The sequence below is a fragment of the Cucurbita maxima genome, unplaced genomic scaffold, assembly GCF_002738345.1.
Source record: "Cucurbita maxima cultivar Rimu unplaced genomic scaffold, Cmax_1.0 Cma_Scf00079, whole genome shotgun sequence".
NCBI lineage: Eukaryota > Viridiplantae > Streptophyta > Magnoliopsida > Cucurbitales > Cucurbitaceae > Cucurbita > Cucurbita maxima.
In genome coordinates this window covers 236,124-263,404 of record NW_019272095.1, presented here as the reverse complement: position 1 = coordinate 263,404, position 27,281 = coordinate 236,124, and the positions used below count along the sequence as shown (strand labels likewise).

At 37.4% G+C, this 27,281-nt stretch overlaps 2 protein-coding genes and 1 non-coding gene across 4 annotated transcripts; all 3 read left to right on the top strand.

The window, feature by feature from the left end:
- The first annotated feature begins 3,580 nt into the window (after positions 1 to 3,580).
- Positions 3,581 to 9,043, top strand: LOC111472586. Of its 2 annotated transcripts, none has more exons than XM_023118201.1 (4): positions 3,581 to 3,974; positions 5,625 to 6,259; positions 7,002 to 7,517; positions 8,808 to 9,043. In XM_023118201.1, exons 1-4 carry the CDS (start codon positions 3,641 to 3,643, stop codon positions 8,973 to 8,975), a joined length of 1,653 nt encoding a protein of 550 aa, XP_022973969.1. In that variant the 5' UTR covers positions 3,581 to 3,640; the 3' UTR covers positions 8,976 to 9,043. The 2 variants fall into 2 exon arrangements, with proteins under 2 accessions (XP_022973969.1, XP_022973970.1); XM_023118202.1 differs by having other exon boundaries at positions 3,583 to 3,974; positions 5,628 to 6,259.
- Positions 9,044 to 11,900: 2,857 nt separating this feature from the next.
- On the top strand, positions 11,901 to 13,124 carry LOC111472607. Its single transcript, XM_023118227.1, has 2 exons — positions 11,901 to 12,132; positions 12,589 to 13,124. The coding sequence occupies exons 1-2, from the start codon at positions 12,057 to 12,059 to the stop codon at positions 12,834 to 12,836; spliced, it is 324 nt and encodes a 107-aa protein (XP_022973995.1). The 5' UTR covers positions 11,901 to 12,056; the 3' UTR covers positions 12,837 to 13,124.
- A 9,993-nt stretch (positions 13,125 to 23,117) lies between these two features.
- TRNAM-CAU lies at positions 23,118 to 23,189 on the top strand. The gene has a single exon. It is a non-coding gene; the product is annotated as a tRNA-Met (tRNA).
- The last annotated feature ends 4,092 nt before the right edge of the window (positions 23,190 to 27,281 follow it).

The following is a 27,281-nucleotide window of genomic DNA, read 5'->3' as shown; positions in this document are numbered from 1 at the left end:
AAAAAAAAAAAAAAAAAAAAAAAAACTATCTATCTAAAATCTTTCATAAAAAATAAACATAAATAGTTAAGCATACGTACTTTTGGGCCTGGCTCATTGGGCTAGCACTCACTAACGGGCTATCGGACGCTAGGGAGGTAAAGGGCCTTCATAACATCATGGTAAACATAAATGTCATAAGGTAGGTATCTATACTTATCATAACGGGGAAGTATCTTGATGCATATGACACAAAAATGCATGAGGTCTCCATAGAATAAGATCATGACATAAATTTATGATGCAAGTCAAACGTCCATTCATTTATAACATAACGAGTCTATGAATCATGCATACATAATTCTTGCCAAATGTTTCGTACATAACACAGCTTACATGGCTTGGTGTATGGAGGTTGTGAATTATAGATTATCAACCTCATAACATGATTCTACAACATGGTATAGTCGCTCGGTAACATAGCTTATAAACATGACATAACACCACATCGCATAACATGGTATAGCATAGTACAACATGGCACAATACAACATAAAAATCATGAATATGACAGGTTCAAGGGTAATAAGGCATGCATTATTATACATCATACAATTCATCCAACCAAACAAACAGTAGAGCCACACAAGTTTTAGTGTTTCCGGTAAGCTAGGAATGTTGCATTTGGGAGACTTAGTATGATGCAGGGGAATGTTCCCATGGGTCATTCCTTAGTTCTTTTGTCATTTGTTGTTGTCTTCAAAAATGTAATCTAAATATGCAATATTGTTCTCTTAAGATAAGTATTCATATTATTATCTATAGGTGTAACGACCCTAAATTTCTACATACTCGAGTCGTTATTAAAGTCTCATGCTCATCTATAATGCGGAATTTTAACTCTTACATGAACATCATTTATAACGCAAACTTCGAAAAATGCTTAAAACAACTTCTCTGAAAAACACAGCTATGGTCTAACGTATTTAAATACGAAATACTGAAATTTAGAGAAAATAAAAACAAATACAAAATAGTTTAAAACAATGAAATGCAAAACAACCTATTCTAATTAAGGTTAGGGATTTAAATATGAGTCTACCCTATGCGCGTGCCACAATCTCTGCTCGTGATGTTGTCGTCCTCTGTACAAATGCGCCTTGCCTTTACTTGAAAAATGATGTGGCACACGACTGAGTATTTCAAAGAATACTCAGTAAGTGGCTCCACTATAGGAGACCATGCAAATGCAAACTCATGCAATCAAGATTTAGGGACCTATCTCTAATCATCTTAGGGGTGGCTTTCAGTCTCGAACAAATTGGATGTGTAGTACTTCCCTACACACGACTTACACGTGCGAGTGTGAATCCCTAAGGCACTCGCACACCCCCTGGAACCTCTGGTCAAGCTAATCTGTAGCGACGTCTGGAGGTCAGCGGAACCCCATAGTGTCATGTGCCTCATGAACACCCTCATCTGTGCGCATTCGCACTCACCATCATACTGTGCGTGTCCACACTCATCATTTCTAGGGGAAGTAGCCCTATGCTTATGAACATACAATATGCATGAGATCCCTCTAAATCCATCATAATATCCCTCTAAATCCATCATAATGTATCTTTTGACACAATCCTCTAGTCTCAGCTCTTTGTTACTCTAGGTAACACATACTCGTAGATATTTATATTAATATCATTTTCATGCTCTTAAGGTTGTGTCTTATGTCGATCTAACAACATGATACAATATGGCACTCATCATCACTAGCATGCTCAATATGGAAAACATCATCATATTAAGGTAAACGTCACGCAATTATCATACTCATCATATTGCCATAAAGTGCATCAAGCATACCAAATACATCATTCATATAACATCATCACATCATTAGCTAACGTCATCATATAACATCATCACATCATCATCTAACCACATCACATCATCACATAACATTATCACATTATCATATAACAACATCACCGCATCACTATTTAACGTCATCACATTATCATACAACATCAACACATCAGCATCTAACGACATCACGTCATCACATAACATAAAGCATAAATGACGCGTACAAGGGCCACTGGGCACGTGTCGGCATACATAAGACAAGTCTTTCGACCGAGCCGATAGTAAATCCACTTACCTGATTAGCTTAGACTAGTATCACCCATTTATCAAGTTTAGTTTTGTTCTTTGTATACAAGCCAACCTATTTGAACCATGCCATCAATTTCAATTTCAATTCTCTGAATTTTACAACGGTCTATGTGTTAAACTTCATGCGAGTATTAGAGACTTTATGAGTATTGAATATATGTATATATATATTTCTCGTCTCTCTCTTTAATTCTTTGCCGATCTTTCTCTTTTAATTTTTTTTCTCTCTATTATTAATTTTTTCCTCTCTTTTAATTCTTTTCAAACTTCCGTGTTTAATTCTTTTCTTCCGTGTTTAATTTTGTGACTAGTTTAGTTAATGAAAAGGAGATCAGATTCTAATTAATTGGAGAGAGGATTTTGATTTTCTTTCCTAAAAATATCATGGAAAGATTTTCTTTTTTTAAGTATGTACTTTTGGTCATTTTCAAGTCTGATTTTTGTAAGATATCTAAAATCTAAATAATTGAAGAAGAGATCTAAGATAACTCTTCAAAAGATAAAAGAATAGGAGGTCTAATTTAAGATAACTTTTTTATCTCTTTCTCCTCCTGTTAAATCTGGTTGAAGTGAAAATCATTCCCAATTTTTCTCTCCTAGTTTCCAATTGCTCTTAGCGGTGGACTTGAGCTGTTACAAATAGTATCATAGCTAGACATCGAGCGATATGCCAATGAGGCGATGTGCCAGCAAAGACGCTAGGCCCTGAAGGGGGTGGATGGTGAGAACCCACATCGATGAGAGAGGAGAACTAAGCATTTTTTACAAGAGTGTGGAAAACCTTCCCCTACCAGACAAGTTTTAAAAACATGGAGGGGAAGCCGAAATGGGTATGGAAACCTCTTCCTACAAGTCGTGTTTTAAAAACCTTGAGGGGAAGCTCGAGAAGAAAAGTTCAAAGAGAAGAATATCAACCAGCGGTGGGCTTGGGTCATTACAAATGGTATCAGAGCCAGACGCCCGACAATGTGCCAACGAGGAGGTTAAGCTCGAAAAAGTGGACACGAGGCTGTGTACTAGTAAAGACGAGAAGCCCAAAAAGAAAAGAGAAGAATATCAACCAACGGTGGGCTTGGGTCATTACAAATAGTATCAGAGCCAAACGCCCCGACGATGTGTTAGCGATGAGGTTAAGCCCAAAGAAGTTGACACGAGTCGGTGTACCAGTAAAGACGTTAGGCCTCGAAAGAGAGGTGAATTATGAAATCGTTACCGAGAAGCCGAGAGGGAAAGCTCAAATCTTTACCATATGCATCAATTATTGTCTTAATACCATTGAAACTTGGGGATAAAAAATGAGTACTTGCGTTTTGAAATGGAGGGGGCTTTTTCCTTCAAAAAGAAACTAAATTTAGAGGAAAAGTACTCTGAATTGCGGAAAGTAAAGCAAACCCATTCTAAAATCGATTAGAAAAAGATAAATTTGTATTGATTGTCGCCATCTACTCAGACTTCAAGTGCTTAGTGGCAACTACTCAGCTGCACCATGCTCATCAATGTCACTACAAGACATGTTCTTCAATCTTTACTTCAAAGCAACCCTCATTTTCTCCTTTTTGGATCATATTGCGAAATGGGTTCTCTGTTTTCATCTTCCTTCTTCCTCCTACTTCTACAATTTTTTCTGAATTTGACCCATTGTTCATCTCATGAATCGTTAGAGTTCATATCCGCCATTGGAGACCCTGGAATGAAGAGCCCAAATGTTAGAGTTGCATTTGAGGCATGGAATTTTTGTAATGAAGTGGGAGCTGAAGCTCCTCAAATGGGTAGCCCTCGATTGGCTGATTGTGCTGATTTGCGCGCCCCGCTTGCTTCTGGTATGCAATTCTTCTGAGCTATGTGCCTCACTTGCTTGTGTTTGTTAGGAATCACGGATCTCCACAATGGTCTACTTGAACATAAGCTCTTGTGGATTTGCTTTGGGCTTCACCAGAAGGCCTCGTACTGATAGTATTCTTGGATTATAAACCCACGATCATTCCCTAAATTAGCGGATGGGACTTTCATCCAACGAAAAATTGAGAAACGTATTTGATTCTCTTATGAATTCCTGCATTCTGACTGTTCTTGGGCTTTATTTGTTAAATATGTAACTCTGTTGTTCATTTTCTACATTCTTGAGCAACTTGTCTACCATTTTTTTGTGGATATGAATCTTGGGTACGCCAGTTAGAAATGGCAAAAATTGGACGATATAGCTGTTTATACCGGGCGTTTTAAGTATGAGTGTTGAGGATTGTTGGTGTGAGATCCCATGACGGTTGGGGAGGAGAATGAAGCATTCTTTAGACGCGTTTTGAAAACCTTGAGGGAAACTTGAAAGGGAAAGTTCAAGAGGACAATATCGATTAGCAGTGGGCTTGGGCGGTTATGAATGGTATCAGAGCTAGACACTGGGCGATGTGTCAGCGAGGAGGATGAACCCTGAAGGGGTGGACGCGAGGCGGTGTGTTAGCAAGGATGCTGGGTTACGAAGGGGGTGGATTTGTGAGATCTCACATCGGTTAGGAAGGAGAATGAAACGTTCTTTATAAGGATGTAGAAACCTCTCCCTAGCAAATGTGTTTTAAAAACCTTGAAGGGAAAACTGAAGGGGAAAGCCTAAGAGGACAATATCGGCTAATGGTGGATTTGGGCCATTACAAATGGTATTAAAGCTAGACACCAGGCGATGTGCTAGCGAGGAGACTAAGCCTCGAAGGGGAGTGGACACGAGGCGGTGTGCTAGCAAGAACACTAGACCTCAAAAATGGGTGGATTGTGAGATCCTACATCGGTTGGGGAGGAGAACGAAACATTCTTTATGAGGGTGTGGAAACCTTTCCCTAGCATATGCGTTTTAAAAACTTGAGAGGAAACCTAAAAGGGAAAGCCGACAAATGGTATTAGAGTTAGACACCGGGCAATGTGCCAACGAGGAGGCTGAACTTCGAAGGAGGTGGACGCGAGGCGGTGTGCCAGCAAGGACGCTGGGCCTCGAAAGAGGGTGGATCAGGGGGTCCCACGTCGATTGAAGAAGGGAACGAGTATTAGTGAGAACGCTAGGCCTCGAGGGGTGGATTATGAGATCCCACATCAATTGAGGATGAGAACAAAACATTATTTATAAGGGGGTGAAAACCTCTCTTTAACATACGCATTTTAAAAACCTTGAGAGGAAGCCCGAAAGGGAAAACCCAAAGAGGACAATATCTAGTAGCAGTGAGCTTGGGCCGTTTTTACTTATAAGTAAGGAATACATCTCCATTTGTACGAGGTCTTTTGGGGAAACCAAAAGCAAAGCCACGAGAGCTTATTCTCAAGGTGAACAATATCATATCATTGAAGGGTTCGTAGTAAAATCACATGAATGAACGTTCAAAGTAGACAATTATATATATAATATAGATCCAAATCGATTCGCTTTCTTATTTTAAATTGAACAAAAGTTATGATTATAACTTAAGTCTTTGTTCTTGGTGTTTTAGCAGATAAACAAGATTGTTTTGGTCATGGAAGTGATAGCAACTGTATAGTACTCCACAAGGTAAATGAGTCAGATAACAAACTTGAAGCTGGTGAAAAATTCCCATCAGACCGTTTTAAGCCATACGTCGATCCAGATTTGTACGTTGTGGAGAAGGAACGCTATCTCGGTTCATTATGCGAGGTTCATGATTCATCGAATCCATGGAGTTTCTGGATGATTATGCTAAAAAATGGGAATTTTGACAAGAACTCGACTCTCTGCCCTGAAAATGGTAAGAACTTTCGTAAAATTATAACCGATCGAACGTTCCCGTGTTTCGGGGAAGGTTGTATGAACCAGCCTCTTGTTTATCATAACTATTCGAGATTAGTGTCGTTCGACAAACGAATGGTTTCGTTAACGGGCGGTTTCTATGGAACTTATGAACTAGATGCTGATCTGAGTAATGGTATAGGGAAGAACTCTTACTTTTCAGTCTCTTGGCACAAGAATGTAAGTTCAGGGAGCTGGATTTTCTCGAATCGATTAACGACGTCTTCGAAATATCCTTGGCTTATGCTCTACCTTCGATCCGATGCCACCAAGGGTTTCAACGGTGGATATCACTACGACGGTCGGGGCATTATGAGAAAGGTTCGTCATCCGTCTTCTATTGATCTATTTTGTGAGTTAATAAGCTTGATTTAGCAAAAGAAGTTATTAACTTAGAGCAATTTTAGATCCGTTGTGCTATCTCTACTATAAATACTCATGAAATGCATGTTATTTATAATTGAAAAGCATAAGTGCTTAAAGTTTTCCTATTTTCAAAAGCTCTCTCCCCTCTATTAGTTGAACACGACTCTCCATAATTGTATGATATTGTCTACTTTGATCATAAGCTCTCGTGGCTTTGCTTTGGGCTTCCTCAAAAGGTCTCATACCGATGGAGATAGTATTCCTTGATTATAAACAGTGGGACTTTCATTCAACACCTCCTCTCGAACAAAGTACATCTCCCCTTAATCGAGCCTCGACTCCTTTTCTTTTGGAGTCTTAGTCATTTTTTACTATGCCTTCGAGGCTCGATACTTTTGTTCGACATTTGAGGAATCTATTGACATGGCTAAATTTAGGGCATGGCTTTGATGTCATGTTAGTTGAACACGACTCTCCGTAATGGTATGATATTGTCCACTTAGAGCATAAGCTTTCATGGCTTTGCTTTGGGCCTCGTACTAATGGAGATAGTATTCCTTAATTATAAACGGTGGGACTTTCATCCAACACCCTCCGTTGTTATTCCTTATTTATTTCGACATATTTCGATTGTGAGTCATTTCCAACATATTTTGTGTTCGATGTTTGTTGTATAATTTCAAATTCAAATTTTCAGTTGCCCGAGTCGCCGAATTTCAAAGTGAGGTTAACTCTCGACGTTAAAAGTGGAGGTGGAAAAAATAGCCAATTCTATCTCATTGACATAGGAAGTTGTTGGAAGAACAATGGAGATGCTTGCAATGGCGACACTACAACCGACGTAACTCGATACAGTGAAATGATTATCAACCCGGAAACTACGAGCTGGTGTAGGCCGAGCAATCTCGTGTCGTGTCCACCTTATCATGTTCAAGCTTCGGGTGAGAAGATATATAGGAATGAGACATCAAGATTTCCATATTCAGCTTATCATTTGTACTGCAGTCCTGGAAATGCTATGCATTTGGAGAAACCATATGATGTTTGTGATCCATATAGCAACCCACAGGCTCAAGAGTTGATACAAATTCTACCACACCCTGAATGGGGTGTACATGGCTATCCAATGAAGCAAGGAGATGGATGGGTAGGAGATCCGAGAACTTGGGAGCTCGACGTCGGAGCTTTGTCGAACCGCTTATACTTCTACCAGGTAAATCTTCTTTTTTGGCTTGATATCGCTCGACGTTTCTTCTCGTTATGATGAACTGCAAGTTACGTATGATTCTAGAATAAGAGATCTAAACTCGTTGTTTAATGAGTATCTTGTCGAGATTAAATTAAAATTTTAGTCTACGAACTTGCTGGTATTGTCGATATAATCCGTCCCTAACTGGAATATAGTTCTCTTTGGGCTTTCCCTTTCGAGCTTTCCCTCAAGTTTTTTAAAATGTGTCTATTAGGGAGAGATTTTCACACCCTTATAAAGAATGCTTTGTTCCCCTCTCCAACCGATATGAGATCTCACAATCTACCCATTCGGGTCCCAGCGTCCTCACTGACACTCGTTCCCCTCTCCAATCAATATGGGATCTCACAATCCATTCCTTCCTTTGAGGCTTAGTGTCCTTGCTGGCACTCGTTCCCCTTCTTTGAGGCCTATCATCCTCGCTAGCACATCGCCCAATGTCTGACTCTGATATCATTTGTAATAGCTCAAGCCCATCGTTAACCGATAATATCCTTTTTGGGATTTCCCTTTCGAGCTTTCTCTTCAGGTTTTTAAAATGCGCATCTGTCTTCTTTGGGCTTTCTTATTCAAGCTTCCCCTCAAGATTTTTAAAACATGTGTACTGGGGAGAGGTTTCCACATCCTAATAAAATATGTTTTATTCCCCTCTTCACCCGACGTGGGATCTCACAATCCACCCCCTTTGGAGTCCAGCGAGGGCTTTCCTTTTCGAGCTTCCCCTCAAGGTTTTTAAAACGTTTGCTAGGGAGAGGTTTCCACACCCTTATAAAAAAATGTTTCATTCCCCCTCTTCACTCGAGGTGAGATCTCACAATCCACCCCCCCCCCCCCCCCCCCCNCAATCCCCCCCCCCCCCCCCGCATTGGGGTCCAGCGTCCTCTTTTAAAATGTCTGGCTCTGATATCATTTGTAACAGCCCAACTCAACCACTAGTCGATATTGTCCTCTTTGAGCTTTCCCTTTCCGACTTCCCCTCAACGTTTTTAAAACTGGTTTGCTAGGGAGAGGTTTCCACACCCTTATAAAAAAAATGCTTCCTTCCCATCTCCAACCGATATGAGATCTCACATCTATCGAACTAATGATGTCTAGTATAGTATTTGAAAGCGAGAATATATAGCATATAAACGAAAAAAAACAACTATCAATCAATCCCCATGTCGAATCTCAATGTTATTCATTACGATTCGATATGAACTTTGATGCTCATATGAAATTTGATTAGAAACCGAGTTCTTCTTGTCGATGTAGGATCCCGGAACGAAGCCAGCAAGGCGGATATGGACATCGATCAATGTCGGTACAGAAATATATATCAGTGAAGGAGCAACAGCAGAGTGGAGTGTAAGTGATTTTGATGTTATTGTTCCACCAGATGCTAGGGATGCCAATTGCTGCTCTTCTTCTCTTCTAATGTAACATATCAACTACTATCTAATGTCATCTTCCCCCATTGATATCGTTCAAAACTACTTACCATTTTCGGAGCGGTTTGGTTTAAGATTTTATTTATAATGCCCGAAAACGTCCTGTAATCAAATTGGTGTGTGAAATGTTATCAGAATTTTATATAAATAAAATATTTTAAGTCAAATTATTAAATTAGAAGAGAAAAATGCTTTGAAAAATCCGAGAAATTCAAGAAAAATGTAATAATAAAGAGTGAAAAATTAGAAAAAATTGTCAAAGTCAATCGAGAGGGGTAAATTGGTCATTTTGCATTAGCTCCAATTAGATGGTAAATGATGAAGGAAAAGAAAGAAAGAAAAGAAAAGAGCGAGAAAAAGGAAATGGTGTTTAGGGTTCTCGAGAGAGAGTTAAAAGAGAAAATCGAAATCCACTCCAAACAACCATTTGTAGTTGAGATATTGTCCTTGTCACAATTGCACTTTGATGGCAGCGGACTTGCGATTGTGTGATACTCACTTTCCAACAACAAGTGAGTTAAGCCTATTCGCTCTTACGTCGCCTACGGCCAAGCGACGTAAGCTCGAGCCTCTAGCTCTAGTTCAAGAAGAAAGTTTTAGAAAACGGGGTAGAGAAATTTCAAAAGAGAGTTTTGAAATGTAAGCAAAAGATAACCATAACAACTTATTGCATATAACTATTGGGTAGGGGGATAATGTTTCGTATTTATAAATCAATGATCGGAGGACTACTTGATGTGAACCAAAAGACATCAATCATACAATATACTTCAATGAAGATGTGAAGAAAAGGTTGTCAAAATTATCAAAAGATGTTTCAATTCATGCCACATTGAAGAAGAATGAAGTTTGATTGTTATAAATTTTGGGTGGGTTACAATTTAGAGTTATTGTATTTCATTTATGTATTTTAAGAATTTATTTACTATAGGTTACAATTACATAATGGTTAATTATGGCCATTAGGTATGAATGTTACAACTCTTGGAATGACTTTAGTAGTTTCATTTTGAGGCTATATAAAGTCATGTATGTTGTATGTGTAAGAGACTTGAAAAATATAGTAAAAGAAGCATTTGTGCTCTTCTTTAGCCAATGGCTAAGTTTCTTTGCAATTCTATGTAGTTTAGGTTGCATGTAGAATCATTCAAGCTCGACATGATCAATCTTGCTTGTGGAGTGATTCGAATCTCAAGCAAGTGTTCTTGCCTTGAGATATTTGATCAACAAGAATCATTCAAGCTAGACATGATCGATCTTGTTTGTGGAGTGATTCGAATCTCAAACAATGTTCTTGCCTTGAGATATTCGATTAACAAGCTAGAGATGTAGAATCATTCAAGTTCGACATGATCAATTTTACTTGTGGAGTGATTCGAATCTCAAGCAAGTGTTCTTGCCTTGAGATATTTGATTAACAAGAATCATTCAAGCTAGACATGATCGATCTTGCTTGTGGAGTGATTCGAATCTCAAACAATGTTCTTGCCTTGAGATATTCGATCAACAAGGTAATCCGAATCTTACTCCCCTTGTAGTGGTTCCATATCTTATCATTTGGTATCAGAGCTTAAGGCTCAAGATCGGATATATGTTTCCTTTGCATTTCTTTTCAATTTGTTTTTATCTTTTTAGTTTTTAATCGACCCAAAATAAAGAAAATCAAATCTGGGCTCTACTAGAAAATTTGAGAGGTGAGGATGAGAGATTCATTTGTGTAAATGAGTGCAAACAGAGTGGCCTAAAATTCCTTGAGTGTATACACGTGAGAGAGTGTTATGAGGTCCTTTGTATTTCCATAACTTATTTTTTGCAGCAAAGTTTCACAAATAGATTCGAGGACGAATCCTCTTGAAGAAGTGGAGAATGATATGAACCAAAAGACATCAATCATACAATATACTTCAATGAAGATGTGAAGAAAAGGTTGTCAAAATTATCAAAAGATGTTTCAATTCATGCCACATTGAAGAAGAATGAAGTTTGATTGTTATAAATTTTGGGTGGGTTACAATTTAGAGTTATTGTATTTCATTTATGTATTTTAAGAATTTATTTACTATAGGTTACAATTACATAATGGTTAATTATGGCCATTAGGTATGAATGTTACAACTCTTGGAATGACTTTAGTAGTTTCATTTTGAGGCTATATAAAGTCATGTATGTTGTATGTGTAAGAGACTTGAAAAATATAGTAAAAGAAGCATTTGTGCTCTTCTTTAGCCAATGGCTAAGTTTCTTTGCAATTCTATGTAGTTTAGGTTGCATGTAGAATCATTCAAGCTCGACATGATCAATCTTGCTTGTGGAGTGATTCGAATCTCAAGCAAGTGTTCTTGCCTTGAGATATTTGATCAACAAGAATCATTCAAGCTAGACATGATCGATCTTGCTTGTGGAGTGATTCGAATCTCAAACAATGTTCTTGCCTTGAGATATTCGATCAACAAGGTAATCCGAATCTTACTCCCCTTGTAGTGGTTCCATATCTTATCACCACTCATTTCCATAATCCTCAACAAACAAGTTAGTACGTTCAAAATTAGAGATGTCCAACCTCATGGGAACCAGAAGAGAGGGAGTTGTTGGATGATGAAAGTCCCACATCGGCTAATTTAGGGAATGATCTTGGGTTTATAAGTGAGAAATACTAACTCCATTGGTATGAGGCCGCTCAAAGTGGACAATATCATACTTGGAGAGTCGTGTTCGTCTAACAGGAGCCAGAAGAGATTTCTTCCAATTAGCTGAACGTGTACAGAGATACATACATATATATTTGTTTATATAATAATTTAATATATAATAAAAATGGACACATTTGAATATATATTTTTGTTTTATAATATTTCTTTTTCCTTATTACTATTCTAAAGTATTTGACCATTATATAAAGCTTTGGGTACTAATTTACGTTAGCTGCCCGTTACCGCTGACCCAACTCCCTCCAATCCACATTTAGGAAAGAACTTGACGGAAAATCCGCCATTATCAACCTTTCCCGGTTTCCTTCTGGAGATATCCCAACCAATTCATTCTCCTCCAAGACGTTGCAGAGATCGGGGAAGGGATGTCTCGATCTCAAAGCTCCAGATCTCTGCAATTCCTCTCCTTCCTTTTCTCTCTTTCTCTCCATTCTCTTTCAGGTACAAATCCCTCTTTTCGCTTTACAACTTCTCTGAATCCGGCAGCTAAATCGGGATGAATTTCTTGATGATTTGTATCTATGATGATTGTTTTTCGCTTTTTCTATTGAATTTTTTGTCTCAATACTGGAGGATTTTTGCTTTTGCGGTAGCATTATTCTGCGTAATGATTTAGGGAATTGTTTTTTTTTTAAATTTTTTTTTATGATATATAGCATTTGAATAGAAATAATCAAAGAGAGATGAATCGAGAATTTCATTGCAATTTCTTCGAATATTACTTCATTTTCCCCCATTTTTTGCCTCTTTGTTCTGTATTTGTGTTTCTTGAGGAGACATTGAAATCCTGATACTTTAATTCCAATGAATTCCAATTTGAATGTGTTTTGTAGACCTCGAATTCTCGTTGAATGAACAGAGGATTTTTCTGGTTTTTGGTTTTTGTTGTGTTTATAGTGTTGGCAGATGAGCATTCAAGTGCTGAACATGGTGATGGTAAAGCTAAAAAGGGCGATGGTTGGAGGAGCCGATCGATGGGGATCAAGATAGTACTCATATGTCTAGGAGTGGTAACTGTGCTTGCCTTTTCTGTGATTCTATGCAAGATATGGCAAAGGAAGAAAAGAGAAGAACAACATGCCCGTCTTCTCAAGCTGTTTGAAGATGATGATGAACTCGAACTCGAACTCGGCCTTCGAGATTGAGCTCCACGATACTCATCCGTCCGTTCTCAATATTCGACTAACTAAGAGGAGGTGCACATTGTTGATTCCTTTGCCTTTTGTTTAATGATGTATACAAGCTTTTTGATCTTATCCTATTTTGTTTTTGGATGAACTGAGCTCGTTAAATCGTAGCAAATTTTTTCGTGTCAACTAGTTTTGAATAAGTTGTTTCTCCTTCAATCTTTCATGATATCTGAGGCATGTCTCAAATATCAATCATTGTTTAGTGAATTGGTTCCATTGGTAAATACATGTTCAATTTTTCTATGGGCTGAGTAATTGTGATTGAGAGTACATGCTGCTGAGCTAGGCCATGTTCTGAAGAATGAGAAGATTTTCATTTTCAAAATGGATGTATATAATGTAGCGAGCGATACTATAGATTTCCATTGTTTGAGAACTTTGATTTTCATGCATAATCGCTCAAGCTCACCGTTAGTAGAAATTGTCCATTTTAGGTTTTTCCTTGAGGGGGCTTTCGGGCTTCCCCTCAAGGTTTTTAAAACGCGTTACTAGGGAGAGGTTTTTACTAACAGATGTGGGATCTTACAACCCACCCCCTTTGGGGTCTAGCGTCCTTGCTGGCACTCGTACCCTTCTTCAATTGATGTGGGACCCCCAATCCAACCCTCTTCGGGACCCAGTGTCCTTGTGCTAACACATCGCCTTGTGTCCACCCCCTCGCCTAGTGTCTAACTCTGATACCATTTGTAACAGCTCAAGCTCACAGCTAGCAAATAGTGTCCTCTTTGGACTTTCCCTTTTGAGCTTCACCGCTAGTAAATATTGTCTTTTTTGGGTTTCTCTTTCGAGCTTCATGATCAAGATTCTGAAGAAAAATTTGAATTTCACTATTTCGGTATCTGATAGTAATAAATAGTTACAACAGTGTGAACCGAAACTTTAGAGATGTAAACCTGTTAGATAACATTAGTTACCTTTTGATGCAGAGATTGTAAAGCTATTACAGATATAAGCCAATAGGAGGCTGCCAAGTTGACTTTCATGATACTTTGTCAAACTTATACCTAATTGTATTTTCTTATGCGTTGAAGAAGGCTGCTCCATTGATGAGAAACTGTCAAAGCCATCTGATTTTTGTTTTTTATTGACACTAAGTTTGTAGCCTTCAGTATCTATTAGTATAAGAAAAGTTTGAGGAGGTTGGTTTGAAAGTTGAAAAGTTCAAACCTACCAAATAGATTTCCTTTTGAAAGTAATATATTTTGACCTCTGACTTTTCTGAACATGTAAAGCTTTTCTGCAGAAGAAATTTTCAGCCAAGAAGTTTGGTCCTTTGTGAAGCAGGTACTGATGACTTTAAAGCTAGTTCATATGATTGTTCTTAGGTAAAAAAATATTCTTCGATCTTTTATGCTCATTCATGTAACAAATAACTTCAAATTTGTAATAATTTCTTTTGTAGCTTATAAACATATTTGATTTCTTGTTAGTTCTGATCTACATATTTACATATTTAGGAAGTTTAGAACTAAATTATCACATTACTAAGTTAAAGTTTAGATCAAAAGTATCTTTTAACACCGTTCATATTATGCGGTGAAAATTGACTAAAATGTCCTTAGTAGGAGATTTTTAAAATACATGTTGTCCAAGTTATTTCTGTCATGTCAGATAAGGAGGATTTCATGTTGTGATATGTGCTCCAGGTGATTGATGGACATTATCTCCCCGTTAAGCTTGCATCTATGTTTTTGAGAATGTGTCTATGTTCCAAGTGATTGATGGACGTTATCTTTTAACACCGTTAATGTTATGTGGTGAAAAATGACTAAAATGCCCTTAGTAGGAGATTTTTAAAATACATGTTGTCCAAGTATTTCTGTCGTGTCAGATAGGAGGATTTTTGTTGTGATATGTGCTCCAGGTGATTGATGGACACTATCTCCCCGTTAAGCTTGCATCTATGTTTTTGAGAATGTGTTCTATGTGCCAAGTGATTGATGGACGTTATCTTTTAACACCGTTAATATTATGTGGTGAAAAATGACTAAAATGCCCTTAGTAGGAGATTTTTAAAATACATATTTGTCCAAGTTATTTGTCGTGCGAGATAGGAAGATTGGATTTATGATCTATGCTTTATGTGATTGATAGATTTTATTTTCATTGAGATTGCATCTATATTTTCAAAAATGTATTATGTACTCTACATGATTGATAGACGTTATTTTCGTGTGAGCTTGGATGTCTACTTAGAGAATGAAATCTTTATTCTAGGGGATGGATAGTATTATGGTTGTATTGATATAAGAATAGGACACTAAAGCTTGGATGATTTTATGTTGACCTGCATTAGCGCTATTTGATGACCAGGGTTGAATCTAGTAGTAACTCTTCCAAGTTGTTGTTACTCACGAACCTGTGTCCCAAATTTAGTGTGACTTTCAAGTCTTATTGAAGGGGCTGTGAGTTAACATTGCATAGATGATGTATTATGCAAGCTGACCAAGTCAGAACAATAAAGATATATAATCCTAGAGATAAGTTACGACATCCAAGACCTGCAATGATCCAATAGACCCGCAATGCTAAAAATGGATGAGCAGTCTCTAGATCCAAGTAAGTGGTCTTACTATCAGATAAGTTGGATGACTTGTTTAATGTATGACAACACGTGCCTAGTGGCCCTTGCACGTGTCATTTATTCTTTATATTTATGATATTGTGACTATATTGTAGGATGATGATGTATGATGCATGATGTATGATGTTATATGATACATTACAAGACATGGTAAGTTTATGATATAACATATGTCTGATATGATGAGATATATGATATGATATGATTGACAAGCAATGTGATGAATAGGCATAATGCACAACCTCGATATACACATGAAAAACGATAGAATAATATGATATAAAGGAAAATGTTGGAGGGTTGTTATACATTATAATGAAAGGAAGAATGTTGGTACCTCATGTATCATTGTGTGTTCTTGCATCGGGGGATACCCCTACATCTTTTGTGATGGTACGAGCGCGTACGCTACAAGGCAAGGAGACGATCATTATATTTGTTATAATGCTACGAGGGTTGCTATTCCTAACAGGTGTTCAATATCAACAGCTTCTAGATAATGCTCGCATGACAAGAAAGGGGTCGAAGAGGTGTGTGAATCGACTGGTGGGGACTGGTGGGTTCATACTCGTACGTGTAGGCTGTGTGTAGAACAGTAAATACATATCAAATTAACCTACTTAGGATAGCTATTTAAGAAATACAGATTGATATGATATGTTCCACTCATAATTGTATGTGTTTGCATCTAACTATAATAACGGGAAAAAAAGTTCAACCATTGAAAGTATAATATATAACGAGAAAAAAAAAAGTTTAATTCTTTAATTCTTTGGAATTTATTACACTTCATATGGTGTGAGTTATTATTTTTAATTTTTTATTGACCGCTTAATCCATTATTACTTTTTAAAATATTTCATATTTTGTGCCCATCTGACATAAATTTGTAATATAAGGAGCATTTCCTTCCGTTCAAACAAAAAAACTCTAATGATGAGTCACTACCGTCATCATAACTTAATTATTTTATGATATCATAAAATATAGACTTTATCTTAAACACTGCAATAGAGTTGCGTGTTCGAAAACATCAACAAAATACTAAATGAAATAAATTAGCATTAAAATTAAAAGCACTCTATTCTAATCTAAACCTAAGAAAGTTAATACAACTACCCTTTGCATATGTTATGGTCTCGAATAGCTATGTCATTGTTAGTCGTACAGCCTTGCCTTTACTGTCTCACATGACTTGAGTATTATAAGAAATACTCAGTAAGTGACCCCACTATTGGGGTTAGATGCAAACACATACAATCATGTGTAGTAACTATTGTATCAGTCTATATTCCTTAGGCGGCTATACTAAACGAATTAATTGGATGTGTATTTACTGTTCTACAAATGGTCTACACGTGCGAGTATGAACCCATCAGTCGGTTCGCATACCTCTTGGGCCCCATTCATGGTCGGGCGAGCATTCTCTGGAGCTGTTGATGTCAGACACCTGTTAGGCGTTGCGACCATTGTAGTATTATGATAAACATAATGGTCATTTTTTTGCCTTGTAGTGTACGCGTTTGTTTCATAAACATGTCATAGTCATGTCATTTCCTAAACATATCCTAGTCTTATCGTTTCATAAACATATTCTAGCCATATCATTTCATAAACATATCCTAGTCGTGTCGTTTCCTAAATGTATCCTAGTCATATCATGTCATAAAGAAATCTTAGTCATATCGTCTCATACACACACCACAGTCACATCGTTCCGTAAACATTTCACACATATCAAGCATATATCACGTGTAGAACCACGAGACACGTGTCATCATACAAACATCAAATTTTAACCAAACTGATAGTAAGACCACTTACTTGGTATGCGTTAGTAGGCATTCTCCTTACACTCGAGTACAATTGGATTCTGTTTCTGGATGTTGCTCCAAGTATCATCAGAAGTTGTTTCCTATTCGAACGTCCATCTCATTTTCATTAATAACTCACATTTCTAGCCTAAATAAACATGAACTATGGAAATAAGATCCTATACTAATCTTAATTGACTTAATTAAGGTAGAATTGAGCTCTGGGAGGGTAAAAAATATAGAAATAAGTATCAAAATGTCTATACCGAGCAAAGTGATAGAGTTTTGAGTTGAGAAGCTACATCGAGTCGAGTTGAGCTATGTTGAGCCAATTGAGATAAAGTAGTCAACGGTTGCATGCGCGACACGGAGTTCGGGTCGTTCTCTCAGGTGGTTCCTGCGGTGAGCAGATTGTGGCACTGCATTCGGGATGTTTGTTTTCAAGAACGATGCTACTCTTGACACTGCATTTGGGATGTTGATGAGAAGTGTTTTTCTTTTTATAATAGTAAAACAAATATTTGACCTCATTCATTCATGGAGTTATTAGACCAAACCATAACCTTTTATCCACTCCACTTGAAATCTTTTCCGTTCTTTAGAAGTTGTGTGCTTAGTACAATACTTATCGAACATTTGAGTTTCCAATTATATGTAGATTTTTTACAAAATAATGCATGTATGGTAAATCCAAGTTGTTATCGAAAAGTAAAATACTAACTTCAAAATGAATATACACGTCTCGTTTTATTCAAAAGTTTCGAGCACCAAAATAGAAGAAAATTGAGAAGGAGACATCAGAATGGAGTTAGGAAAAGTATGTGATTAAAGTCACGAGAGAAAAAAAAAAAAGGGTAACCTAAGCTTGGAGTTGTGTGTGATTCTTTGCTAAATAAAGTGTAACCTAACAAACCAACACAAACAAGGACGTGAACGAGCTTAATATCCTTCCAGTTTTTGTTCGTTTTTCTTTTAATAGCGTTTTACATAAAAATCTATCTTTAAAAGTCGTTAAAAAGGTTATCAAAAAATGAAGGCTATGAACAATCTCTATCTGATTTTGTTATTTACTTTTGCATCAATTTCTAATGTTTTCCCTTGTTTTGCAGCCCAATATCCACAATCTCGTTGGGAAGTGACGATTATTAATTATCAAGACGTACCTTTACTGGTCCATTGCAAATCGAAAAACGACGATTTAGGTAAATAAGGGTGTTGTACCATGACAAATTATTCAACGAGACCATATTATTTTATGTATATCGGTATAAACTCTTGTAGTTCTAACTTTTTCATTTTTTTCAATTGAATTTATTCCCATCTGACGTAACTTTCTAATTTAGGGGAGCACGTTCTTCCGTCCAAACAAGAATATAGCTGGAAATTCAAAGAGAAGGGCTTTTTTTGTATAGCTTTCGTTCGAGGTTTTTTTGCCAGAGAAGGGAATTTGGCTTCAAGACTGATGCAACTATTCGTACTGCATTTGGCGTGCAGATAAGAAGGGCTTTTCTTTATATAATAATCGAATAAATGTATTCGAGCTCATTCATCCATGAAATCCTTAGACAAATCCATCACCTTCGTCTTACATCACATCAAATCTTTTCTTTAGTAATGCTCTAACAAAGTGTCTATTAATCATTTAAGTTCTTAAATATATGAAAATATTTAATATAAAAATGAGTACATCTTAATAATATATTAAAGTTGTTATTAAAGAATAAAACATTGACGTTGCCCTGAATATCGAAATCTAGATTTTATAGAAAATATTCAAGCACGAAAATGAAATAAATTTGAAAGTTATACAATGTTCTCAAAAAATGAAATACAAACAAATTCTGTATCAGCCACACAAAAAAGAAAATCAATCGTCCGAAAACACGCTCTAACACCTCATTGTGCCACGTGTCGCGCCTACGGCCAAAAACTTCTTTGGCTTATGTGGTTCAGCCGGCTAGTCTAGTCTCGACTTTGCGGCTCAGAATCTAGCTCATTGGCTCGGTAAAGGATATTTTGCCCAATTTTTGTGGTTTCGACTATCTTGAAGCTGAAATTGACCTTGCTTAAGGAAATGAAGGTCAAATAAGATTCAATTTCTCAATTTATATTAAATTGAGTTAAGAAATTGTAGTTAGTCATGAAAGAATATTGACGTTCTCTAGTAGGACGAAAAGCAAACGTACTCACATTTAGGGAGAACCGGCTAAGGCCAACCAAGTAAGAGGTCTTATTATCGGATAGGTTGCACGATTTGTTTGATATATGACGACACGTACATAGTGGCTAAGTTTATGATATGACATTGTTTGACAAAAATGTGATGAAATATACATACAAAATTAGTTGATACGAGATTTTGCCACCCAGTGCTACATTGCTTGTTACATATGTCCTCACATTTTAAAATGTTGAGCAATATACCTCTCCAATCATTTACGAATCTCATAATAAAGAAAATCATGTCAAGAATGGGATTCAAATCCATCCCCTTCTGGACTAGTACCTGAAACTAGCGCCTTAGACCAGCTCGGCCATCTTGGTTAATTTTTTTTTGTAACAGCTACAAATTCCTGCTAGCATATATTATCCACTTTCAGATACTAATGCATTGTCGTCAGTCTCACGGTTTTAAAATGCATCTTGATCATACCTAGGAGTTGAATTGGTTTATTGGATTCCTAGGCCAGCTAGGTTTCTTAGCACGAGCTTTTGGTTCCAGGTTACTCTATTTTGACTCATCGACTCTTTCTTTAGTCCTCGAGTAATAGGGTCTGTTCCTCTTAACGTCGCCACGATCCTAAGGTGCTTAGTCTAGTGTACGCATCTTGACTTAAGTCATTATATAACCAACCTAACTCTTACACACTAGCTCTATGTAGATAAACGCGCTAGATAGGTTGAACATACTATTAAACACCTGGACCTAATACACAAGCAAACAAGTTCAACGGGAAGATAATATCCATAATTCACCCTAGAGCACAGATCACAATAACTCGTCCTCTTTTCTAACAAATCAGAGTGGCGCAAATAGCTCAACAGGAAGATAATATCCATAAATCACAAGAGTTCATCCTCTTTTCTAACAAATCAGTGGCGCAGCAGAAGCGTGGTGGACCATAACTCACAGGTCCTAGGATCGAAGCCACAATGACATTTGCTACAACACAAAGATCATTATACCTCTCAAAACTAGTACCTTAGACTTGCTGGCCTATTATCCGCTTTGGCCCATTAGAGGTTTATTGGATTTTAGTTTACTCTATTTTGACTTCTCAACTCTTTCTTTCATCTAGGAGTAATAGAGTCTATTTCCCTCTTAACGATCCTAAAGTACTTAGTCTAGTGTACCTATCTTGACCTAAGTCCTAAGTCATTTTATAACCAACCTAACTTGAGAACACACTGTCAAACTCTATATCATGTTGTTTGCTTTAATGGAAAGATAATATCAATAAATTACCCTGGAGCACAGACCATAATAGCTCATCCTCTTTTCTAACAAATCAGAGTGACGCAGTGGAAGCGTGGTGGCCAGGATCAAAACCTGGCTCTGATAGAGAAGAAAGACTTAAAAAATGATAGAGAAAGCAGTTTTACAATGACATTTGCTGCAACACAAGGATCATTATACCTCTCAAACCAATACCTTAGACTTGCTCGGCCTATTATCCTCTTTGGCCCGTTATAGGTTTATTGGATTCCAAGTTACTCTATTTTGACTCCTTAACTCTTTCTTTAGTCTAGGAGTGTCAAACACTTGGAGCTAACACATACTATATCATGCATAATACAAGCAAACAGCTCAACAGGAAGATAATATCCTTAAATCACCTTGGAGCACAGATCACAATAGCTCATCCACTTTTCTAACAAATTAGAGTGGCGCAGCGGAAGTGTGGTGGACCCATAACCCGCAAGTTCCAAGATCGAAATTTGGCATTGATAGGGAAGAAAGACTTCAAAAATAATAGAGAAGCAATTTTATAATGACATTTGCTGCAACACAAGGATCATTATAATACCTCTCAAACCAGTACCTTGGACTTGGCTCGACCAATTATTCGCTTTGGCCCCCTATAAGTTTATTGGATTCCTAGCTAAACGAGCTTTTGACTCCTCAACTCTTTCCCTCTCAAACCAATACCTTAGACTTGCTCGGCCTATTATTCGCTTTGGCCCCCTATTAGGTTTATTGGATTCCTAGCTACACGAGCTTTTGACTCCTCAACTCTTTCTAGCTTTTGACTCCTCAACCCTTTCTAGCTTTTAACTCCTCAACTCTTTCTTTAGTCCAGAAGTAATAGAGTCTATTTCCTCAATCCTAAGGTACTTAGTCTAGTGTACGCATCTTGACCTAAGTCATCGTATAACCAACCTAACTGGAGAACACACTTGGAGCTAACACATACTATATCATGCATAATACAAGTAAACAGCTCAACGGAAAGATAATATCCATAAATCACCCTGGAGCATAGATCACAATAGCTCATCCTCTTTTCTAACAAATTAGAGTGGTGCAGCGGAAGCATGATGGGCCCATAACCCACAAGTCCCAAGATCAAAACTTGGCTCTGATAGAGAAGAAAGGCTTTTCAAAACTGATAGTGAAAGAAATTTTAGCCTATTATTCTCTTTGGCCCATTATAGGTTTATAATTGACGTTTGACGCTGCAACACAAGGATCGGCCTTTTATTCGTTTTGGCCCGTTATAGGATAATTGGATTCCAAGTTACTCTATTTTGACTCCTCTAAAGTCTATTTCCTATTAACGTCAATCCTAAGGTGCTTAGTCTACTGTGCGTCAAACACCTCGAGCTAACACAAGCAAACAGCTCAACGGAAAGATAATATCCATAAATCACCCTGGAGCACAGATCACAATAGCTCATCCTCTTTTTTAACAAATCAGAGTGGCGCAGCGGAAACTTTTTTAACAAATCAGAGTGGCGCAGCGGAAACTTTTTTAACAAATCAGAGTGGCGCAGCGGAAACTTTTTTAACAAATCAGAGTGGCACAGTGGAAACTTTTTTAACAAATCAAAGTGGCGCAACAGAAGCGTGGTGGGCCCATAACCCACATGTCCTAGGATTGAATCAGAGTGGCGCAATGGAAGCTTTTTAACAAATCAGAGTGGTGTAGCGGAAGCATGGTGGGTCCATAACCCACATGTCCCAGGATTGAAACCTGGCTTTGATAGAGAAGAAAGACTTCAAAAATGATAGAGAAGCAATTTTATAATGTCATTTGCTGCAACACAAGGATCATTATACCTCTCAAACCAGTACCTTAGACTTTTTCGGCTATCCATAAATCACCACACAAGGATCATTATACCTCTCAAACCAGTACCTTAGACTTGCTCGACAATCCATAAATCACCCTGGAGCATAGATCACAATAGATCATCTTTTTTTCCAACCAATCAGAGTGGTGTAGCGGAAGCGTGGTGGGCCCATAACACACAAGGTCCCAGGATTGAAACTTGGCTTTGATAGAGAAGAAAGACTTCAAAAATGATAGAGAGGCAGTTTTATAATGACATTTGTTGCAACATAAGGATCATTACACCTCTCAAAAAAGTACCTTAGACTTGCTCGGCCTATTATTCGCTTTGGCCTGTTATAGGTTTTAACTCCTCAACTCTTTCTTTAGTCCAGGAGTAATAGAGTCTATTTCCTCAATGCTAAGGTGCTTAGTATAGTGTACGCATCTTGACCTAAGTCATCGTATAACCAACCTAACTAGAGAACGCACTTGGAGGTAACACATAATATCCATAAATCTTCTTGGAGCACGGATCACAATAGCTCATCCTCTTTTTTAACAAATCAGAGTGGCGCAGCGGAAGCGTGGTGGGCCCATAACCCACAGGTCCCAAGATCGAAACTTGGCTCTGATAGAGAAAGTGGTTTTACATTGACATTTGCTGCTTTGGCCCGTTATAGGTTTATTGGAGGAAGATAATATCCATAAATCACCATGGAGCACATATCACAATAGCTCATCCTTTTTTCTAACAAATTAGCGAGCCCATAACCCACAAGGTCTGAGGACTGAAACCTTGCTCTAATGGAGAATAGTTTTACGAACCTAAAACTAGCCTTAGACCAAGTCGCCCATCTTGACTATTTTTTTTAGTAACAACTACAAATCATTGCTAGCATATATTATTGAAGAGATTTATTGGATTCCTAGGCCAGCTAGGTTGCTTAACACGAGATTTTGGCTCCAGGTTACTCTATTCTGACTCCTCGACTCTTTCTTTAATCTTAGTCTAGTGTACGCATCTTGACCTAAGTCATCGTACAAACAACCTAACTCTTACACTCTAGCTCTGTGTAGATAAACACGCTTGATAGGAGAACACATTGTCAAACACCTGGAGCTTATACATACTGTATCATGCAAAATACCTTCAAACAAGCTCAACGGGAAGATAATATCCATAAACCACACTTGAGCCCAGATCACAATAGCTCATCCTCCTTTCTAACAAATCAGAATGGTACGACGGGAGCGTGATGGACCCATAACCCACAAGCCCCAAGATTGAAACTTGGCTTTCACAGATGAAATAGTTTTACAATGACATTTAAAATTGTTCGAGGTTACTCTTTCTTTAGACCTGACTCTAAATAATTATTTCTTTTAGTTGGAAGCCTCACATATATTACCAATAAATAAATAATTCAAACAGAAAAAAAATTGGCTTATAAATTCGATGTGAAAACTCCTTCTCAAAGTAAGCTAGATATTCAATAATGGAGGCAACTCATCAACAACTCACACAATCTTCCAATATTTCAAATGGATTAGTTGGATTAGCCATGTCCACTATCGAAGAAAGCAAACGATTGCTCTCTAAAAGATTGGGTCCATTCAAAGAGTTCTAATCTCCTCTTACAACATTGAGACTCCATTGCAAGTCTCGATTTTGCATTTGCATTGCCACCTTGAATTCACTTGATTTCTTTTGAATCTCATGCCCAAACTTACTGGACAAGTTGATGCCCTGCAAAGGACACCTCTCCACTTAGCTACAGAAAATGGAACAGGCGAGATTGTTCAAGCTTTGCTGGAGAAGAACATTAGCACTTGCATGGTACGTGATTTGAATGGGTTGACTCCTCTCCACCATGCCCACCATGCCGTGATTAATGAAAGAATTGATATCATGCCACTGTTGATCAATGTCAGCCCACAATCTATTTGGATGAAACTTCCCAATGGTCAAACTGTTCTTCATTGATGCGTAATTGGAAGCTCTTACATTACATGGTTGATCATAATGATTGAAGATCCACAAAATTATGGATTTTTGATGGAACCCGATGTGAATGAAAATGGATTTTTCTATGATGTTAAGACATATTGAGGTATGTTCTCGTAAAAATTTAAGTTTATATATAATTTTGTTATTCACTTTCTATTAATACTTCAATTTTTTTTTAATTTTTTCACAATTTTTTTACAATGATTTTCATATTTCTAATTTTGAGCCCAGCTTCAATAATAATAATAATAAATAAAAATAGATAAAAAAATAAATTCTATCTCATTCTTATTTGGTTACAAATTCTATCTCATTCTTTGCATTGGTATGTGTGATTATGTTTATTATAGGTCGATTGCCTTTGAAAAATAGGATTTGTTCGTGGTTATTAATAGTAACCATGTGCGTTGCTATTGCAACCTTATCAAGTAGTTACATACTCGGAGTGTGGATCGTAAATGCCTCATTTAGGAATTCTATGCTTTAGAATTCACATTTACAATAGCATGACACATTTTGTTAGTGTCATGAGCCGAAAGCAGAACAAATGTACTCACAACACCAAAATCACTCAAGATATACAATATTGCACTAAAAACTTGATATTTCAAGAGCAAAAAGAATGACATTATATAGTCTTATGCTAAACCTAAAATAAACTAACAAGCCTAAAAATATTAGCAAGACCTTGAGAATAGGTCTTGGTCCTAGAAAATAGGGCTGATGACAGTGTTTAACAATCTCCACCTTGTCATAAGATCTCCAAGTTGATAGCGAATTTGGTTGTTACCACGTCAACACACTACTCCTTCCTTCCGACATTGATGAGATCCAAACAATGGCAGAACTTTTCACGAGCGATCACCTTTGTCAACATATCAGCAGGGTTATCAGCAGTTCCAATTTTTAGTAAACGAATATCCCCTTTGCTAATAATTTCTCGAATAAAGTGAAAACGGACATCAATGTGTTTTGTACGAGCATGATGGACTTGATTTTTTGACAAGCAAATAGCGCTCAAATTCGGGAGTCTAAGAGTTTTATGTCCCTGCAAAATACCCAAGTCATTGATCAAACCATGCATCCAAATAGCTTCTTTAAAAGCTTCCGTTACTGCCATATACTCTGCTTCAGTGGTAGACAATGCAACAGTAGATTGCAATGTTGAACGCCAACAAACAGGTCCACCAGCCATAGTAAATAAATATCCCGTAGTAGATCGTCACTTATCCAAATCACCAGCATAATCAGAATCCACAAAACCAGCTACACGATTGTCAAGATTAAACATTTCTTGTTTTTGAAACTTAATACCAAAATCAATAGTGCCAAGAATGTACCTAAGAATCCATTTTACACCCTGCCAATGCTCTTTACCAGGATTATGCATATAACGACTCACCATGCTTACTGCGTGTGAAAGATCAGGTTGAGTACACACCATAGCATACATCAACGCACCAACAGCATTTGTATAAGGAATGTTCTCCATATACCTTTTGTCATCGTCAGAACTTGGACACATGGAAGCACTAAGCTTGAAATAAGGAGCAAGTGGAGTGCTAACGGGTTTGGTTGAATCATTCAAACTAAATCTTGACAATACCTTGCGTAGATATTGAGACTGAGTCAACTAGACTATACTTTTTTTTCGATCTCGCTCTATCTCTATTCCAAGTATTTTCTTTGCATTGCCTAAGTCTTTCATTTCAAATGTTTTAGAAAGCTCATCTTTGAGATTATCAATCTCCACCTGTCTCTTTGAAGCAATTAACATATCATCAACATATAAGAGCAAGTAAATAAACGATCCATCATCGAGACATCGATAATACACACAATGGTCAAATTGACTATGAGTATACATATGCTCTACCATGAAATGATCAAACCTTTTATACCATTGGTGAGGGGATTGCTTCAGCCCATACAAAGATTTCTTCAATCTGCATACTAAATGTTGCTGTCCAACTACTCGGAAACCAACTGGTTGCGCCATATATATTTCTTCTTCCAAATCTCCATGCAAAAAGGCAGTTTTTACATCGAGTTGTGCAAGCTCAAGATTAAATTGAGCAACCAAAGCCAACAAAATTCGAATCGAAGAATGTTTTACCACAGGTGAGAAAATTTCATTGTAATCAATACCTTCTTTTTGTGCGTAGTCTTTAGCCACAAGTCAAGCCTTATAATGTATACCAAAAGGGTCTTCCTTTTTTGCAAAAACCTATTTACAACCAATTTCCTTCTTACCTTTTGGAAGTTGTACCAAATCCCAAGTTTGATTTATCTCCAATGATGCTATCTCCTGATTCACAGCCTCTTGCCAGTGTAAGCTATCCGGGCTCTGAATAGCATCTTTGTAACTGTTAGAAACTCCATCAATCAAAGAGAAAGCATATGCTATCGTATCATTAAACCTTGCAGGTTTTCGAATTACCCTTCGTGGAGGTTCTTCAGTAGGAGCAACCACATCAGGAGAGAACACCACCTTCTCCACCTGCTTCAATGCCTCATCATTATTTTCAATTTTCTGCAAAAACATTCCAGACTCATCGAATGTCACATCTCGACTATTAACAATCTTACTTGTTTCTGGACACCATAACCTATAGCCCTTCACACCTTTGCTAAAGCCCATAAACTTGGCTTTTTTTGCTCTAGGATCCAGCTTTGAGTCTGTCACATGATAATAAGCAGGACACCCAAACACATGCA

Excerpts from the sequence above, each read along its gene's own strand:
- LOC111472586 (XM_023118201.1), top strand. The coding sequence starts at position 3,641 with ATGCTCATCAATGTCACTACAAGACATGTTCTTCAATCTTTACTTCAA. Across the intron at positions 6,260-7,001 it reads GTCGGGGCATTATGAGAAAG|TTGCCCGAGTCGCCGAATTT; the intron begins GTTCGTCATCCG and ends TCAAATTTTCAG. Across the intron at positions 7,518-8,807 it reads ACCGCTTATACTTCTACCAG|GATCCCGGAACGAAGCCAGC; the intron begins GTAAATCTTCTT and ends TTGTCGATGTAG.
- LOC111472607 (XM_023118227.1), top strand. The coding sequence starts at position 12,057 with ATGTCTCGATCTCAAAGCTCCAGATCTCTGCAATTCCTCTCCTTCCTT. Across the intron at positions 12,133-12,588 it reads TTCTCTCCATTCTCTTTCAG|TGTTGGCAGATGAGCATTCA; the intron begins GTACAAATCCCT and ends TTGTGTTTATAG.